Consider the following 19,463-nt stretch of genomic DNA (forward strand, 5'->3'; position numbering starts at 1 on the left):
GCTCATTATCAATTACTCCACCGGCCTCGCTCCGTTCCCACGGCTCTCGGCCCCGACCCCCTCGTCACAATATCTATAGAAAGTTTTAAATTACTACTTTAAAACTAAATAAAACAAATCGAAAACAAACTCTTTCATTATAAAATCCGTAAAGATGCACTACTCAAAAGGCGCGTCTAATGAGGAGATGGCGAGTCAGGATCATCATCTTCATCTTCATCTTTGCGACACGGACTCAGAAAACACTAATTTATTAATAAATAATTCAAATATCTCCTTACTATTTCCCCCCGACACATTCATGGTAATTACTTTTTCTGTGGCTTTGCGGCAAGCTTTAGCCTATTGCGTGCGTTTTTTGCTGTCATGTGCAAGGATATGTTTGCAGATTCTGCACTGCACATGACCAATTGGCTCACTGTTTGCCGTGGTAATCAAATCAAAACTCTTCCAAAATGCAGCTTTCCCCGAAGCATTGGGAACTTTTAGTAACTCCCCACGCTCCAACTTCTCCCTGGTGCTCTGCATGGTCAACTGTCACCTGTATGCTAATGCATGTGTATATGCGTTGTGTATTGCGTAGGCGATGTATAATATTTATAATATAATCAATATAACAATATATTGTTACCCGACGGGCTTGCAGACCTCTACTCTGCATGTGTTGGGTTGAAAATGGAGCCGCGGTTTTAAACTGAAGACCCAGTGTGGTTGTCCTTTGTGGGTGTTTGTACAAGTGGGTTACATGTGTGTTCATGGGTACCCGTGGCCCCTTATATTTTTGGGCTTTTCAGCACACCTCACACCATCCTCATGTTTTAAATGTTTACTTTGGTGTGTTTTGGTATGTTCTGTTTCATGTCTCTGATGGCTGTATAGGAGAGGGGGCCACAGGAAGAAATGATGTCATCTCTAAACTGCACTATGACACTACAGCAGTTTCACTGGAGCCTCTGGTGGCAGGTGTCATTTCCTGCCTAAGTGTGCTTTGAGATAGACAGTGTGTTTTTCCTTAAATAGAAGTTTTATATTTGAAGTGCTCCGTACTGGGAAATGTGCTGTTGATATGGTGAAATGTAACGGGCACACACAAGAGTTCAATCAAATGTCAGCTCCAGTTCCATGATGCTATGCAGTGTTTCCTACAGAATTCAGCTACTGAGTGGTATAGTCACATGTTTTAATATGTCATAGCAGTTACTGAATTAACAGGTTTAACTGATTCATAGTTTGAGTCTTTTGGACTGATTCATTTAAAGAACTGACTCTTTAATTGACTGTATGTTTCATTTGCAAACAGTAACCTTTTTTTAAACAAATACAATATTTGTTCCCACTTTATATTAAATTATTTTAACTACTATGGACTTGCATTAAAAAAATTGTTAGGTTAAAAATACTTGGGTTCATGTTGTATTGCAAATAGCTTTTGATGCTAGTGAGGTGGGTTACAGTGAAGGTTAGGAACAGGTCTTGTGTTATGGTTAAGGGTGGGTTAAGGGGTAGGGGTAGGGTCAGCAGTGTAGTTATAGATGTAATTACAGAAATTATAGATTTAATTACATGCAGGTGTTTGTGTGTAATAAAACCATGTTTGTGAACAGTAAGTGCAAATGATTTAAATAGTTTAAATGTTTGTACATAGTAGTTAAAAACACTTAATATAAAGTGGGTCCAAATTATTTATTTAATAAACTTATAATAATTATATATATATATATATATGATATCATTATATTTAATTCACTAAAACCTTTTTTGTTCCCAAACTTGGAAAGAAAAAAGAAGCATCATCATTATGATGCCAAATCATCATGACGTAAAATAACCATCATCATTAGATGCTGGTAAAATATGAAATAGTCATATGTCATTAAAATGTCTTGTAGTCATGACATGGAGCAAATCTGGCCTACTGGTGCAGTCTAATGGCCAAATAAAAAGTGCATTATAATCATCACTATGTTAACAATGGTGGTTCTATCTGATATATATCACCCTGCCCTGCTATAGAGTAGGGCTGGACAATAATTCAATATCAATATGTATCGCGATATCATTTTTTTCAATAACGGTGATATGATTTTTAAACACATTTCCGATATTTCGATATACATTACCAGTGTTTCCCATACATTGATTTATTTGTGCCGTTTGACTTTGAAACGTGAAACTATATCATTTTTTTCAATAACGGTGATATGATTTTTAAACACATTTCCGATATTTCGATATACATTACCAGTGTTTCCCATACATTGATTTATTTGTGCCGTTTGACTTTGAAACGTGAAACTGCACGTTTCAAAATCATAACACGCCGCGGGTGTTTTATATGAATGTATCTCTGAAGGGAATTGACTGTCTTCAGAAAAGTTTCGATGGCATTTTCATTTGATCTGATAAAGTAGTATTCATGAGCGGAGCTGCTTTGATTACAGCCATTACTGGAGACACCGCTAGTTTTATCACTCTAAAAGCGCCTCCTGCTGGCAGAGGACCGAAATTAAGAAATATATCGTGATATCAATTTCGGCCATATCGTCCAGCCCTACTATAGAGTAAAGTGAGACAGAACAGATGCATTTATAAAGAAAGAGATTGAAGATTTGTGTCCATAAAGATTTCATATTGTGCAGTAAAGGGTAGAGAACTTTTGGAAGTTGAAGGCAGGGCAGGAGAGAGAGTGAAAAAGGGAGAGGAGGGGGAGAGGTGTGGCTGCTGGACATTCCGAATGCTTTTCCGGTAAGGGTAAGGGTTTCCAGCGAGACCATGCCTGGTATGTCGGTCACAACAGACCTGGTCTTGCTTCAAAGCGCTTTACAAGCGCAGCAGTGCCGAAACCGCCACCCATCACCTCAGTCTGCATGTGCAGGAACAAATCCATGGGCCTGGTGGCCTCAATGTCTGCTTAATTGTTGTAAATGCATTTCCGTTCATTATACGCTGCATTCCCTCAGGGCAGAACATAATCTAGATGCCCAAAAAAGGTGAAGTGTGCTCTGGGTAACAAAGGCTGTAATAAAAAAAAAAGTGATGAATGACTTGTCAGATCAGGTTTTGTCAAGAGAAGTGGATGTTCTTTTATTATCTACTGACTGTAAAGCCTTGCTGATTTATCAATCTTAATTTCTTCAGGCTGGAAGTTCTGCCTAGCCATTAAACTTCCTGTCCTTGAAATATGCCTGTAACTCATTCCACTCAGGGTTTAAGTAAAAGAGATATCACTTAACATTAGTTTTTTTCCCCCTAGACAAATAAACATTTCCAAAACAGAAACCAGATGGGATTAGATTAAATTGTTAAATTGCTTGGCTACAATTATTTACATGAATTGCTTCTCATTTTATGTACTGGTTTTGATTCTCTGACGTTTTTCTGTTGTGTGGAGTGGTTGTGACAAAAGTTTATATGCATGCATCCAGAGCACATGTGATTTTATCATTAAAACTAGGGATGCACCGATACCGATTGGACCCGATACTGAACTCCTGTACTCGTACTCGTACTCGTTAAAATGCCCCGATACCAAACGCCGATACCACACAGCATGTGATAAGCGCCATATTCAAACAAAGAAACACCGACAACAGAACAACAGACAGCAGAAAGGAGTTAAGGGTGTCTACTACGAAGTATATGTATGCAATGAATAATGTTTAGAATTAAGGAAAGATATGAATTAAGATCATACTTCTAAGAGCAATTCTTCTACACTGGCCTTTCGTAGCAGTTTATTTGATCGGACCTTTATTGATTTTTATAGCGTATAGGATGCCAGCAGCACTTTTGCCAGAAAATTAGCAAAAAAAAAAAAGTTTAAATTTATAATGATGTGGCAAAAATGGGTGGCAAACAAGTTTTGACAAAGGTTGACATAAATGAAAAGTATTGTAAAAATGAATGGAATTAGAAATGACTAAAAAAATTGTAGATAATTTGCTTCACAAATTTTCAAAGGTTGTGTAAGAAAAACAGACATGTTCGCTTTGAATAAATGCTATTTGCAAGGAGACCGTTATTTTAATGCGTTACTCAAAGTATTTGTCTTTCTGTTTCAGGATTCCATGAATGCCCTGGTTTTAGATTTGGACTTTCCGGCCTTGCGTAAAAATAAGAACATCGAGACCTTCTTGAATAGATGTGAGTATCTGCTTTTAAGAGGCCATGTTTTTCTCTGATTGTTGTTCTGTGTTATTCTGCGGGCTAAGGAAATACTTAATGGTGGCATCAAGTTTTACAATGAGGCTGCTTCCTGCTACAACATCAACAGCATTTATTTGAGTTGAATTGTTTTGAGTGGCTCTTCCTAATTTGGGCCCCTCACTTTACAACACTGAAGCTCATCACATAAATAATGAACTGTCAACACAGATGGTGAAAATTGCATTTTTGTGTGTGTTTGGTATGAAGAAATGGCTTGGAGTTGATGTCATGGAGGATTTTAATGCACTTCCTGTGCAGTTCTTTGCAGGACACTTGCAGGCTTTCATTTTTAGGTCTCGCACATTTAGCAAAGTTTGACTGTACAGTTCTGGATGTGCACATTCTCATAAGCTAAAGAAGTTTTGGTTTGGTGAAAATTAGAGACCGTATGGGAATACCAGGTGCTGTAATATTTGCTCTGTGATGGACTGGTCATCCAGTACCTTTAGATAGGCTTCAGCATCCCCATGCCAGACCGTTGAGCAAGCAGTTTGGAGAATGGTTGGATGGATGGATGCTGACATGTATTATATTTTTCAACACAGTTCATGTAATTTGGCATTTGTTCCCAAAAATGTAGTATTACATTTTTCTTAAGTTATCATTGATATTTGTTTAAATTCAGTAGCCAGTACCATGTCTGTGTGAACGCATCTGTGTCTGTGTTCTATTCAAGCGCTATTAAACTTTTGACTAATTATCACATTCTGTCCCAATTTTGTTCCTGATTCTGCCTGTTGTCATGGAGACCAGTAGGGCTGTATGGACATTATAATGTTTGGTTTGGAAGAGAGATTGTGACTCAACAGTCCTCTCATCCAGACTGTGTGAACTCTCTGCACTGGCCTTTGATACTTGTCATTCCTGATGTTGATTTCACACTAAACATGCTCAATGTTTGATGAGTAACTACTGAACATTACAGTATATACTGAAGATTTGTTGAGGTATAGTGGGGGGATAGTGGGAGGTGCATTTGTGAGAAAAACGACAATGGATCAATGAATCTTTTTTGCAGGCCAATTATAATTCATGTGCTGTTTAAAATGTATACAGGTGCAGCCCTCTACGGACACCTTGGCAATTGAATCGCCATTGGCTAGTACATTTTTTTGTTTACTCGCCAGAATGAAAAAAAAAAAAAAAAGTGTATATATATGTAAAATGGCACCGTTTTATAAATATCTGAAAGTACACTCTTAACATCAGTCAGTCAAGCATTGTAATATGATAATCAATATTATTTAATGATAGAACTTTAGTAATTAGAATTAAAACTTGATAACCATGTATGAATGCATATTAGTAATTTTAACTGAACTTCGGACTGGTGGTGGTGCTTTTTTGGTCATTCAGTGTTTCTGTAAAAAAAAAAAATTTAAATTGGGGAAAAACTAACAAAAATACTGATTAGATAATAATGATACGAATTCTACCAATAAGAACCATATAAAACGCACCAAGGATTAATAAGCTAATGGATCATGAATATTAATCAGGTTGTGTGCGTTCGCTCGAACTGATTTGCTGAAATCAAAACAGGGACGATAATAGGTGAGCGCCAGCCAATGAGATTGCCGTTTGCGCATTAGTTCCGCCTACTACTGCACCCGTTTACCAATAAATTTTGGAGCACTTCATGCTTCCTTCTGCTGACCAGCTTTTTGAAGATGCTGATTTCATTTTCCAGCAGGATTTGGCACCTGCTCACACTGCCAAAAGCACCAAAAGTTGGTTAAATGACCATGGTGTTGGTGTGCTTGACTGGCCAGCAAACTCACCAGACCTGAACCCGATAGAGAATCTATGGTATTGTCAAGAGGAAAATGAGAAACAAGAGACCAAAAAATGTAGATGAGCTGAAGGCCACTGTCAAAGAAACCTGGGCTTCCATACCACCTCAGCAGTGCTACAAACTGATCACCTCCATGCCACGCTGAATTGAGGCAGTAATTAAAGCAAAATGAGCCCCTACCAAGTATTGAGTACATATGCAGTAAATGAACATACTTTCCAGAAGGCCAACAATTCACTAAAAATGTTTTTTTTATTGGTCTTATGAAGTATTCTAATTTGTTGTGAATTGGTGGGTTTTTGTTAAATGTGAGCCAAAATCATCACAATTAAAAGAACCAAAGACTTAAACTACTTCAGTCTGTGTGCATTGAATTTATTTAATACACGAGTTTCACAATTTTCACAAAGAGTTGAATTACTGAAATAAATGAACTTTTCCACGACATTCTGATTTATTGAGATGCACCTGTATATATATATATATATATAGAGAGAGAGAGAGAGAGAGAGAGAGGTGTGTGTGTATAGATATATCCATTGTCATTTTTCCTCACAAAAAACTAGAATGATAACATTAAGGATAACAAATGAGATTTATGCAAAAAAAAATAATCAAAAATATTTAAAAACACTTAAAACACTTCAGTTAATTGGCCAATAGAACTTAGTCAGGTTAGACGTCATATTGAATTTAATGCAAATGAAAATGAAGCAGTGAGGGATAGATTTAATGTCTTTACAATGGCTTGCACTGTATAAAGGTCCTAAATCATGTAATTTTCCCAGCTCGCAACTTTCAAAATGAAGTCTGTTTTATTGAGCCTGAAATCTAAAAAGTTTTTCAGAAAGACGTTTTGTCAACAGTACAATCCATTGAATGCATGTACTTCCATTCCTTACAGCCTCTTTTTCATTCCTGTCAAAAATTAAATATGGCACTACCCTGATTAAGGGGTATTATGGGTAAATACTTGATAATTTTTAAATAATAATAATTATTTTATATTATTTATATTATAATTATGTATATTTTATATTATTCAGTCATTACTATTAACAGACCTGACAGGTCACCGGAAAACTAAATCTGGCTGTTCATGACATGACCAAGGAAATGTGATTTTAATGTGTTGTGTGTACAGATGAGAAGGTTATGGGCCAAATAAGGGAGCTCCAGATGAAGCCAGATGATTTTGACCGAGTGAAGGTGATCGGTAGAGGAGCATTTGGAGAAGTCCAGCTGGTAAGGAAACTTTCAGGATGCATTTAAACGTATATGTGTTGACTGCTAAGAAAACTTACAAATCTTTCCCACGGTTTCTTTCTTTTGTGTCTGATGTTATAATCCTGTACCTATTTTATTAGTAAATTTAGTGCAAAGGCAATTTATTTACACATATAAGTTGCACATACACTGCTAAATAAATCTGCGGCATCGACATGTTCCTCGATGCATCACATTTTGAAAGCACTATGTTAACTCCATTAAAATGAGATTAATTGCAATTATTTAGATCTATTAATAGCCACACTTTAAGTAATGTAATGTGTAATCTGTATGGATGGGTTAAGTTTGTGCACATTCATCCAAATGCTGCAAGCAGTTCTGTGTGGTTCCTGTCGAATGGGACCTCATGTAATTGTGTATTTACATGTCAGATATAAAAAAGAAAGCATGTGTAGTTTTGTATTGTGTCGTCACTCTGGGTGTGTGTTTGTGATAGTCAGGGGAGAGATGCAGTGGGATACGTCTGGACAAGCCTGCAGACACAAACAACATGATTACCCAGTATTCTCCTCTGTCAGTTGTCTGACAGGGGCTGTGTGGGTGCGTTATGCCTAAAGCACAACAACAGAGGGTGCTTTAAAATGTGGCTTGTCTGTGTTGAAGGCAAAACAGCCTCTCACAGAGTATTTATTAGTTCTAATTTTAAATCGTTTTGGGAGTGAGGCACAAGGCCTGTTAGAAATTGAATAATGTAGTTTGTTAGTAATGCATTAGTGAACGTCTCACTAGTATTCTCACAGAAGGTATGTGATGTAGGGATGGAACGATAACCGGTTTCACGATAAATCACGATAAAATACCCTGACGGTTAGTATTACCATTTAAAATTTAATTATCATCAAAACTGATTATCGCGATTTTGAAAACTCCCGGTAAATCCTGTCCAGCCAGCATCAGTCTGACGCAGAAGCAGCATGCAATGTTGTTGTTGTTGTTCATACCGTTACATCCCTAATGTGATGTAGTTTGTTATGATCTGGTTGTGTGTTTGTGTAGGTTAGGCATAAGGCCTCTCAGAAGGTGTATGCAATGAAGGTGCTCAGCAAGTTTGAAATGATCAAACGTTCAGATTCTGCCTTCTTTTGGGAGGAACGTGACATCATGGCGTTTGCTGACAGCCCATGGGTCGTGCAGGTAAGATGCGCTGCCGCTGACATCTTTTTTTGAAGCCAAAGCCTTTTTGAAAGTCCCCTCACATGTGCAACAATGTTTTTTCACACACGAATACTCACTATGATTTGATCTATGAATATAAGGAATATGCTGTTTCCAAGTGTTAAATATCACATGACTATCCAATATGCACACTATCATCAAAAAGTTAGGGAACAGTAAGATTTTTATGTAAAGAAATTAATAATTTAATATAGCAAGGATGCATTAAATTGATCAAAAGAATCATTTTTTAGAATCAATTTTTTTTAACATTTACTGTATAACAACAAGAAATGTTTCTTGAGAGCCAAATCAGCATATTAGAATGATTTCTGAAGGATTGTGTGACACTCAAGACCGGAGTAATGGCTGCTGAACATTCAGCTTTGCCATCACAGGAATAAATTACATTTTAAATTCTATTAAAGTAGAAAACGGTTATTTTAAAGTGTAATTATATTTTATAGATTTGCTGTTTTTACTGTATTTACTATATCACAAAAGCATCCTTGGTGAGCAGAAGAGGCTTCTTTAAGAAACATAAAAAAAAAAAACTATCATTACAACCCAAAACGATAGTGTATGTTTTTACTAATTTCTATTATGATTATTACTATCATATTATATTATTTAAATTAATTAGCTAGCTGCTCCAGTTAAAATGCTAAAAGTTAAATTATGTGTTATGTTAACTGGACTAAAAATATATCAGGGTATCTCTAGTTTGATCACAACACAATCATACACAAAAATAAATAAATTAATTAATAATAATAATTCTTTCTCTTTTCTCAATTCTTTCTCATCTTTTCCTCAGCTGTGCTGTGCGTTCCAGGATGACCGTTCTCTCTACATGGTAATGGAATATATGCCAGGAGGAGATCTTGTCAATCTCACCAGTACATACGACGTTCCAGAGAAGTGGGCAAAGTTTTACACTGCTGAGGTTGTGTTGGCTCTGGACGCCATTCACTCCATGGGCTTTATTCACCGAGATGTCAAACCGGACAACATGCTACTGGACCGCTACGGACACCTCAAACTTGCTGACTTTGGGACATGCATGAAAATGGATGGGGTAAGAGGATAACCAGTTATTGCAATGCCAAATTTCAGTAGTTCACAGACTCTCATCAAAACCTCAGGCTCGCTCTGGTCAGCTTTTGACCGGGTGCTTTCACCCTGAGTGCAGGGATTTTTAGGTCACTCTTGGATGTAATTGCATGACAAATACCTTGAACGCATGCCAGTTCTTGTCCAAACTCAAAGGAGCAAAGAAAAACTCAGCCTTCCTCTCATTCCTTTATGTCTGAGTGAGGAAGACCTCTGATGGGTTCAGAGGTCTTAGGGTCATACTGAGGCTAAGAAGCTGTTGTATTTTAAAAATGCTCAGTTTATGTTGAATAAAGATTAAATGTAGCCCCCCCCCCACCCCCCATATTACTGTACATTTTCTTCTTTATCACTTTTATATGTGGTAATTATAGAGCAATAGCTGTAAAATATTGGATATATGGGTCTGGGATACTTAAGTGTTATGAGCTTGGTGGAGTCATGAAAAAAGATCCAAGCCATAAAAACACCGAAGGTGAACACCAATCTAAAATTTAAAACGGCAAATATATCAATATATTTCTATTTATTCAACAGTGGCCACCTCTGAGATTGTAGGTATCTGATAGCTACTGTGTCTGCAGGGGCACTGAACTCAAGACTAGATAGGCCTAGAATAGAAGGTTATGAAATACATCAAATGTTATGTTACAGATATAAATATATGAAATTCACTACAGGGACATGTTTTTTTTTTTTTGCCCCACATTTTGTATATCTGGGGCATTTATGTCACTTTTATTGCCCGTTATTTCCCCCAAGTCCTGGTTCATTTCTGACCATGCCATTTAGTGCCACAATCCAGCCACAAAAACTAGGCTGGACATACTGCTTGGTGATATTATAGTGCCATCTAGAGTAGAGAAGCAGAACTACACACTAAGAAAAATATTTGAATTAGTGCCAGTACACATCCGTTTAAGTGTAATGTAATGTGATATTACTTTTTGTAAATTGTATATATTGCTGTGTTGAGTCTCTAGACCTAGATCGACAAAGATCCTATCAGTTGACTTATTGATTGGTTGGTTGATGATAGACGGGGATGGTTCATTGTGACACTGCGGTCGGAACCCCCGATTACATCTCACCGGAGGTTCTCAAGTCTCAGGGAGGGGACGGATACTACGGACGCGAGTGTGACTGGTGGTCAGTGGGAGTATTTATCTACGAGATGCTGGTTGGTGAGTCAGGAATGTGAATCTGTGCATTTGCCTAAATTGTGCATTCGTGGTATTGATTTAATAAATGAGATTAATATTTGTGTATGTAGGTGATACACCGTTTTATGCCGATTCTCTGATGCTTTTATTCAGCAAGGATGCATTAAATTGATCAAAAGTGCCTGTAAAGACAATTATAATGTGATATAAAAAATGGTATTTGAACTTTCTGTTCACATAGAATCCTGAAAAAACTGAGTGATCATGTGACACTGAAGACTGGAATAATGGAAGCTGAAATTTTAGCTTTGCCATCCCAGGAATAATTTACATTTTAAAATACAGAAGACAGTTATTTAAATATTAAAATAGAAAAGTTATTTTAAATTGTAATAATTTTTCACTATTACTGTTTTTACTGTATTTTTGATCAAATAAATCCAGCCTGGGTGAGCAAAAGAGACTTCCAACCCCAAATGTTTAAACTGTAATTAATATAATATATATAATAAATAAGTCTATTATATAATAAATATTTGTTTATCATTTGTCTTTTTTTTAATGGTTTGGAAATTAAACATTTATGTGAATATTTTATACTTGTGACATTTTGTTGCATAGTCTTAAGTCAGATTAATACAGCGTCTATTAAAAGCATCATTCAGTTACTTAAAAGTAGAGTTCCCAGAATTTCAGTCTTCCTGGAGCAACACGTGGCTATGTGTTTTTCTCATGTGTGATCAAGTAACAGAGTGATCCTAGAAACATAGTGTCATGTCCCCATTATAAACTCTCTCTTTCTCTCTCCGGCAGCTGGATGAGGCAAATGCGTTACTGCGGGCAGAATCTGATGCTGCTGCACGACTGCGTAAATCTCAAACAGAGAGCTCAAAACAGCTGCAGCAGCTGGAGGCTCACGTGAGAGAACTGCAGGACAAATGCTGCATGCTAGAAAACAACAAGCTCACGCTAGAGAGGGAGAACATCAGCCTGCAGGCCGCGCTGGACACAGAGAAACGAGAGCAAACCCAGGGCTCTGAGACTATCTCTGATCTACAGGGTAAGTGCATATCCTCCGTTTTGAATGTGTGTGTGTTCATTTCACACTCAACCATATTCATATTTCCACATTTCACCTCTTGTCCGCAGCACGCATCTCTGGTTTGGAGGAGGAAGTGAAACAGGTGAGACAGGCACTATCTAAAGCTGAGACGGAGAAGAGGCAACTTCAGGAGAAGCTTACAGACCTGGAAAAGGTAAACAAGTCATTTTTATTTCCCTCCTTCCTTGTTGAGACAGTTGTGACATCATTATAGGCTACTGTTGTGGATTCAAACGTCATTAATGCCTTCCTCGCACAGTGTTGATCATTCCCAGCATTCCCTGCTGAAATAATGTTGTACACAAATGGCTATTAGAAAGCTACAGACTTCATTTTCTGGGGTTTACTCACTGTTAATTGCGTTTTATGTCCAACCGCTCTTCTAATGTCCCTCCCCCTCGTTTTATGCACCCAATAGGAGAAGAGCAACAACCAGATTGACATGACCTATAAGCTGAAGATGTTGCAGCAGGGTTTGGAGCAGGAGGAGGCAGCACACAAGGCCACAAAAGCTCGACTTGCTGACAAGAACAAAATCAGCGAGTCCATAGAAGGCGCGAAATCTGAGGCTGTGAAGGGTATGAGAGTTTAAAGAGATTAAAGATCCATTGAAATGAACTTTTTTTCTTTTTATGTGTGTTTCCATATTTCCTATTAAAACAGGAAGCTTGACAGTAAAGTTTACGTGGAGAATATAGTGTTTTAGATTTAGAGTCGGTGGTTTGGTCAAGAGCTACATTCAAGGAGATTTGTTTGAGAAATTGCTGGTTTTCTAAAACATTTAACAAAGATTTTATGGCTAGTTAACATGTCTGTCTGTGTGTGTGTGTTCACCTAGAGCTGGAACAGAAGCTGCAGGAGGAGCGTTCCTCTAAACTGCGTGTGGAGAACAGGGTGTTAGAACTGGAGAAGAAGAACTCCATGCTTGACTGCGACTATAAACAGTCACTGCAGAAACTAGAGGAACTGCGACGACACAAGGAGAGACTCACAGAAGAGGTGCGTGGAGGATATAAATGTATTTTTGCGACAACTGCAGATGGCCAGTAAACTGAGAAAATTTACTGGCTGTAAATGTCTCTTACTGGACATGAAACTAACTGTATTTTGCATTTATTTATTTATTTACACTACTGTTAAAAAATCAGTTGGGGGTCAGCATGTTTTTTTTTATTATTTTTTTATTTTTATTTTTTTATACTTTTATTCTGCAGGGCCAGGGATGCATTAAACTGATTAAAAGTGATAGAGAAGATATTTATGGTGTTACAAAACATTTCTGTTTCAAATAAATGCTGTTCTTTTGAACTTTTTATTCATCAAAGAATCCTGAAAAAAAACATCATGGTTTCCACAAAAATATGTAAATATCCTTCCTTTGTATTATAATGGATGGTTGGTGAGTCAGGAATGTGAATCTGTGCATTTGCCTAAATTGTGCATTCGTGGTATTGATTTAATAAATGAGATTAATATTTGTGTATGTAGGTGATACACCGTTTTATGCCGATTCTCTGGTGGGGACCTATAGTAAGATTATGGACCATAAGAACTCTCTTAACTTTCCTGGTGACGTTGAGATCTCTCAAGAAGCCAAAAACATCATCTGTGCCTTCCTAACAGACAGGTGAGCTTTACATGCACAGATAGATGTACATGTATTTCCATATTGATGGTCAACTGCCAGGGTTCACGCCTGTTTGACAAAATGTTTTTGCGGATGTTTGCATTTGGTAGGGAGGTTCGCCTGGGTCGAAATGGCGTAGAAGAAATTAAAAGACATCCTTTCTTTAAAAACGACCAGTGGACCTTCAGCACCATTAGAGAGAGTGAGTAAATGTCCATCATACTTGCATATGTTTTACAGTGCATTTTAAACAGAAAATATTTTTGAAGTAATAAAAATGTTTATGGAATTTGTCATATCACTGGAAAATGTTTAAAAAATCAATAAAGTGAATGTATGTGTTTCTCAAACACCTTCTTGCCTTTATGGAACATTGCCCTTATGGAACATTGCCCTTGTGGAAAAAAGTGCACAACTAAACAAACGTTAAAAAAAAACTCTTCTTGCATGTAATATAATATTAATGAAATAAATGTCATTAAATACATTTCTTAACTTTTTTTTTTAAGAAGTGCACTAAAGTTCTAATGTAAAGTGAAATTTTAAACCTTTTAAATAATCTTTTGCACATCATTTTGACACACTGAAGCACATGTTAATATATAGAATAGAAATATTTATATTTATTCAATAGAAATATTGATAAGAGTTGGAAAAGTTCAGCTGATTGCATTTAGTTTCAACTAGCATGCAGTTAAATGTCCAAAAACTTTCCATTTAGTTAGTTTGGATGTTGTTTGAAAGTATTATTTCTGTAACACTTTTTAAATTTATTTGTTTATTTTTTATTTAGTAATTTTTCACAAGGGTATTGATATCATTCTTTGAATAAGAAGTGTTCTTTCAAAAGATCTCTCTTTAGAAACTATGAAATTTAGCAGAAAATATTTTTTGTATTCGTATTCAGTATTAATATTAGTGCACACCTCAACTATTTGTCCCATTAAAACAAACATATTTAAACTGATATAAAAAAAAAAAAAATGAAAAAGTTCTAAAACTATAATAACTGTGCTCAATACACATTCGTATTCCAGTGTTACCCAACTAAAGACAAAGCAAGACTGTGAGGTAGAAGTGTACATTTATGAGCAATATTATTATTATTATTATCTCTACTATCAGTGTTGTTTACATCAGCTGTTATAAACGCACAGTTACCCTTTTTTGTCCTTTCTCTCTCCAGCTGCAGCACCTGTGGTTCCAGAGCTGAGCAGTGACATAGACACCAGTAATTTCGATGAGATAGAGGAAGATAAAGGAGAATTAGAGACCTTTCCCACATCCAAAGCCTTCGTTGGCAATCAGCTGCCATTTGTGGGGTTCACCTACTTTAAAGAAGACCAGTAAGACCAGATTTTTTTTTTCATTTCTTGGTACAGTGTTGGATCTGTACTTGTTGTCCTGATGCAAAACCAGTTGATAACTACCGTCACAGATTACCTGATGTGTTTTTGTGTAGGTTGTTGAATGCTGTTAACAGTTCAGCAATGAAAAAAGATCACCCAGCATCCAAGACAGAGGTATGACACCGATACACTCCCACCTTCGTCAGCTTATACATTTAATTTAACTGCATTATGCTCTGTAGAGACTGGATTTACATCATACAGTAGTCTCTGGTGGTTAGAGACGTAATATGAGACTTGGACTTAAACTGATTAGTGCTGCTTGCAGCATTGGTTGTAACTTTTTTTTTCTTTCTTTCTATTTTTATTACCCACAGGACAATTTAGCAGTAAGTATTCACTTTCTCTCTGCTTAATATGTAGATCTTGTTAGGTAATTTATATATTTAAGAGATTTATACCATATTCAATTGCTTTATTTTCCACTCAGCTCCAGAAGAAACTTCACTCTCTAGAAGAGCAGCTCAACAATGAAATGCAGGCCAAAGATGAGCTGGAGCAAAAATACAGAAGCAACTGTAGCCGCCTAGAGAAGATCACCAAAGAGCTTGATGAAGAAGTGAGTGGGTGTTTCATCTCTGAGATCTCCGCAATTTGTGTGCAGGAATATGCAGTAATCTTACCACATGTGTTTATAGATAAATAGCAGAAAAGGGTTGGAGACTACTCTGAGACAGTTGGAGAGAGAGAAAGCTCTCCTACAGCACAAGAGCGTAGAGAGTCACCGCAGGGCAGAGAGTGAAGCCGACCGCAAACGCTGTCTGGAGAACGAAGTGAACAGTCTGAGGGATCAGCTGGATGAAATGAAGAAGAAAAACCAGAACTCGCACATCTCCAATGAGAAGAACATCCACCTGCAGACTGTTCTTTTGAACTTTTTATTCATCAAAGAATCCTGAAAAAAAACATCATGGTTTCCACAAAAATATGTAAATATCCTTCCTTTGTATTATAATGGAAAGTCGTTTTTTTACTTGTGTATTTTTGACATGCAGAGCCGGTCATTTCACTTGAAGCATGTTTATCATATATAACAAAGACTTGTTGTTTTTTCCATCGCAATAAAAGTTGTTGCAAAAAAGTTAAATAGACTCTCCTGCTTTCTCTCTCTCTCTCTCTAGGTGAAGAATCTCAGTCTGAAGATTGAGCAAGAGGTTCAGAAACGCACTTTGACTCAGAATGACCTGAAGATTCAGAACCAGCAGCTCAGCACCCTGCGAACATCAGAGAAACAGCTCAAACAGGAGATAAACCACCTGTTGGAAATCAAACGTAGCCTGGAAAAACAAATTATGGAACTGCGCAAGTATGCAACACATGCATATGAACTCACTGAATATTCATTACCTTACTCACAAACACACAACTTAAGTTTGTGATTGAGAACCTCTTCTGTTTTTGCAAAAACATTGAAATAATTATATATGTATTAGATAATTTTCTGTGATCCTAGGGAGCGTCAGGATTCTGATGGACAGATGAAGGAACTGCAGGATCAGTTGGAAGCAGAGCAGTATTTCTCTGTAAGAAGTCTAAACACTCTTTCCCTCCAGAAACAAACTAAACACTCAAAAGGTCTAACATGACTGTGTATGTGTGTGTGTGTATGTGCATTTGTGTGTAGACGCTGTACAAGACACAGGTGCGGGAGCTGAAGGAAGAGTGTGAGGAGAGAAATAAACTCTATAAAGACATGCAACAGAACCTACAGGAGCTTCAGGAGGAAAGGTGAGATATATATTCAATAACAAGAAGAAACACCATAGCCTAGTGTGCAAAATGTGTTCAGTTTCATTATTAAAATTTAAATGACAGAATTTAAACAATTTTCATTACATGTCAATATATATATTTTTTTGTCAAAATACCAGTATATATTTTTTATCACATTGCAAATTGAAAGTACAGGTGCATATCAATAAATTAGAATGTCGTGGAAAAGTTCATTTATTTCAGTAATTCAACTCAAATTGTGAAACTCGTGTATTAAATAAATTCAATGCACACAGACTGAAGTAGTTTAAGTCTTTGGTTCTTTTAATTGTGATGATTTTGGCTCACATTTAACAAAAACCCACCAATTAACTATCTCAACAAATTAGAATACTTAATAAGACCAATAAAAAAAACACAATTTGAGTTGAATTACTGAAATAAATGAACTTTTCCATGACATTCTAATTTATTGAGATGCACCTGTATGTATTGTGTACATGTTTGGTTTAAATTCTGTATACCTTTTTCTCATATCTTATTCTCAGGGATTCTCTTGCGGCCCAGTTGGAGATCACACTAACGAAAGCTGACTCAGAGCAGCTGGCGCGCTCCATTGCGGAGGAGCAGTATTCCGACCTGGAGAAGGAGAAGATCATGAAGGAGCTGGAGATCAAAGAGATGATGGCCAGACACAGACAGGAGCTCGCTGAAAAAGACACCACCATCACCTCAGTGAGTTACACCACACTTCAGCTATTAGCCGCTGTTACAGAAATCACATTTAGATTTGCAGCAGTCTTGAGGACATTGAATGGTGTTGGGTTTAATTGTCCCATCCTTCTACAGTTAGAGGAAGCTAATCGCACATTGACGAATGATGTGGCAAACCTGGCCAATGAGAAGGAAGAGCTCAACAACAAGCTAAAGGAAACGCAGGACTGTAAGTTACCCAGATCTTACACTGATAGTGGCTAAATACGTCAACCATTATATTATATTATATTAATTATATTATATTATATTATATTATATTATATTATATACTTTTTACATAATTGAATCATTTTAAAATAAAAATATTTTAAAATATTTTAAAATTAGATTTTACTTAACTATTTTAGATTTTTTGATTTGTTTACTCAGGTTTCCAGCTGAATAACAGGTTTCACAGGGGCTGAATTTGGCTTTTTGTGTCTCTGTGATGACTGAGAACATTTTTAATTTTCAGACCTGCAGAATCTCAAGAATGAAGAGCAGTCCATCACTCAAGTGAAACTTGCCCTTGAGAAACAGCTTCAGTCAGAGAGAACTCTCAAAACACAGGTGCACCATAATGTTGTCCTTGTAGCAGATGTGAATCAAATTGAGCTTGTTGATTTGTATTTACTGCTTCAGTTACTACTTTTTCTTAATTTTATTGGCTTTTTACTCTAGGCAGTGAACAAGCTGGCAGAGATCATGAACCGAAAGGAGGTCAGAGGTGGTGGAAGTCGCCGTGGAAATGATACAGACGTGAGGAGGAAGGAGAAAGAAAACAGGAAGTTGCAGCTGGAGCTGCGTTCCGAGAAGGAGAAGCTCAACAGCACTATCATCAAATACCAGAGAGAAATCAACGACATGCAAGCGGTATCACCACTAATCAGTCTGAAGAATGCCACACTGCTTGACATATAGCCAGAATGCTTGTTTCTTACTCTTGTTTATTTTTGCTGCAGCAACTGGCAGACGAGTCTCAGGTGCGTATCGAGCTGCAGATGGCTCTGGACAGTAAAGACAGTGACATTGAGCAGCTGCGCAGCCTGTTGAACTCTCTTAACGTCCAGTCGCTCGACTCTGCCAGTATGAGCAGTGGACCAGACATGGACACTGACGAGTCAGTACCAGGTATGGTGAAGTCCTTTTCCAAACTTCTTTTCATTCTGTTTTCCTTTTTCACAACTTTTCTTTTTAATTCACTTACCTTGTGTTTTCTTCACATCGTTCCATGTCACCCTCCTTTCTCTCTGCTTAGTTTTGGTCTGGTTCTCAGTTCAACTTTTGATCTTTCACCCTTCACCTCACTGCAGAGCCTGACCCTACAGGTGATCTGCATGGCGTTCAGTGCATGACCTTTTGACCTCTTAAGACTTGCGTAGACCTTATGCTTTTCCTTGACAGGCTTTTCTCTGATGTAGTTTTATAAAACTGCTCTGTTGTATTATACATGTCTTTCTCTGTGTGTTGTACAGAGACAAGACTGGAGGGTTGGCTGTCTTTACCAGTGAGGAACAACACCAAACGCTTCGGGTGGGAAAGGAAGGTATGTTTTGCATGTTTAAAACAAGTAGTTAGCTAAGGATTAGGGATGTAACGGTATGAAAATTTCTTATCACGATTATAGTGACCAAAATGATCACGGTTATCAGTATTATCACGGTATTGTTAAAATGTGCTGGAAATGTTCAAAAAGTACTGACACACACAAATCATTTCACCAAGTTTTATATTTAAAATCAACAAACAACAAATAAAATGACCTTTTGTTTGCATAATCACTAAAACAATAACATTACCAATGATGTTCGGATTTTAAATGACAACTTGACTGACAACAGTTTAATAGCATGTTGAAATATCTAATGTAAATGTTCAAATAAAGCTTTGAAAAAGTTTCATAAAATGGTAAACCTCACATTTCAGCATTTAAGAAAAGGGTTAAGTCAACTAGTTGATTAATAAATGATTATATGTATTCTATCTGCTCCATAAATAATTCTAAATAACATCTGAATTGTTTAAATGTGTAGAATACACATAAGCTTGTTTTTCATCAAACGGTCAAAATTTACAGCAGGGCAAATTGCAAATTGCAAACATGCAAATTCGGTCCGTTTTTGGCCAGACAGAA

The 19,463-nt window shown here is 36.9% G+C and overlaps 1 protein-coding gene across 1 annotated transcript in view; it reads left to right on the top strand.

Annotated features, from left to right (window-relative positions):
* The first annotated feature begins 4,061 nt into the window (after positions 1-4,061).
* LOC107707968 (rho-associated protein kinase 2-like) overlaps positions 4,062-19,463 on the top strand; it is a 24,343-nt gene continuing 8,941 nt past the window's right edge. The window contains exons 1-21 of the mRNA XM_016512093.1: positions 4,062-4,143; positions 7,146-7,246; positions 8,288-8,425; positions 9,264-9,524; positions 10,599-10,743; positions 13,313-13,451; positions 13,562-13,653; positions 14,638-14,797; positions 14,914-14,974; positions 15,178-15,189; positions 15,291-15,419; positions 15,499-15,723; positions 15,982-16,166; positions 16,314-16,383; positions 16,485-16,588; positions 17,122-17,308; positions 17,423-17,516; positions 17,805-17,899; positions 18,011-18,202; positions 18,292-18,460; positions 18,805-18,875. Coding sequence (XP_016367579.1) covers positions 4,068-4,143; positions 7,146-7,246; positions 8,288-8,425; positions 9,264-9,524; positions 10,599-10,743; positions 13,313-13,451; positions 13,562-13,653; positions 14,638-14,797; positions 14,914-14,974; positions 15,178-15,189; positions 15,291-15,419; positions 15,499-15,723; positions 15,982-16,166; positions 16,314-16,383; positions 16,485-16,588; positions 17,122-17,308; positions 17,423-17,516; positions 17,805-17,899; positions 18,011-18,202; positions 18,292-18,460; positions 18,805-18,875 — 2,706 coding nt within the window. The 5' untranslated portion in view covers positions 4,062-4,067. The remainder of the gene's footprint in view (positions 4,144-7,145; positions 7,247-8,287; positions 8,426-9,263; positions 9,525-10,598; positions 10,744-13,312; positions 13,452-13,561; positions 13,654-14,637; positions 14,798-14,913; positions 14,975-15,177; positions 15,190-15,290; positions 15,420-15,498; positions 15,724-15,981; positions 16,167-16,313; positions 16,384-16,484; positions 16,589-17,121; positions 17,309-17,422; positions 17,517-17,804; positions 17,900-18,010; positions 18,203-18,291; positions 18,461-18,804; positions 18,876-19,463) is intronic.

The sequence above is a fragment of the Sinocyclocheilus rhinocerous genome, unplaced genomic scaffold, assembly GCF_001515625.1.
Source record: "Sinocyclocheilus rhinocerous isolate Xijiao unplaced genomic scaffold, SAMN03320098_v1.1 scaffold1243, whole genome shotgun sequence".
NCBI lineage: Eukaryota > Metazoa > Chordata > Actinopteri > Cypriniformes > Cyprinidae > Sinocyclocheilus > Sinocyclocheilus rhinocerous.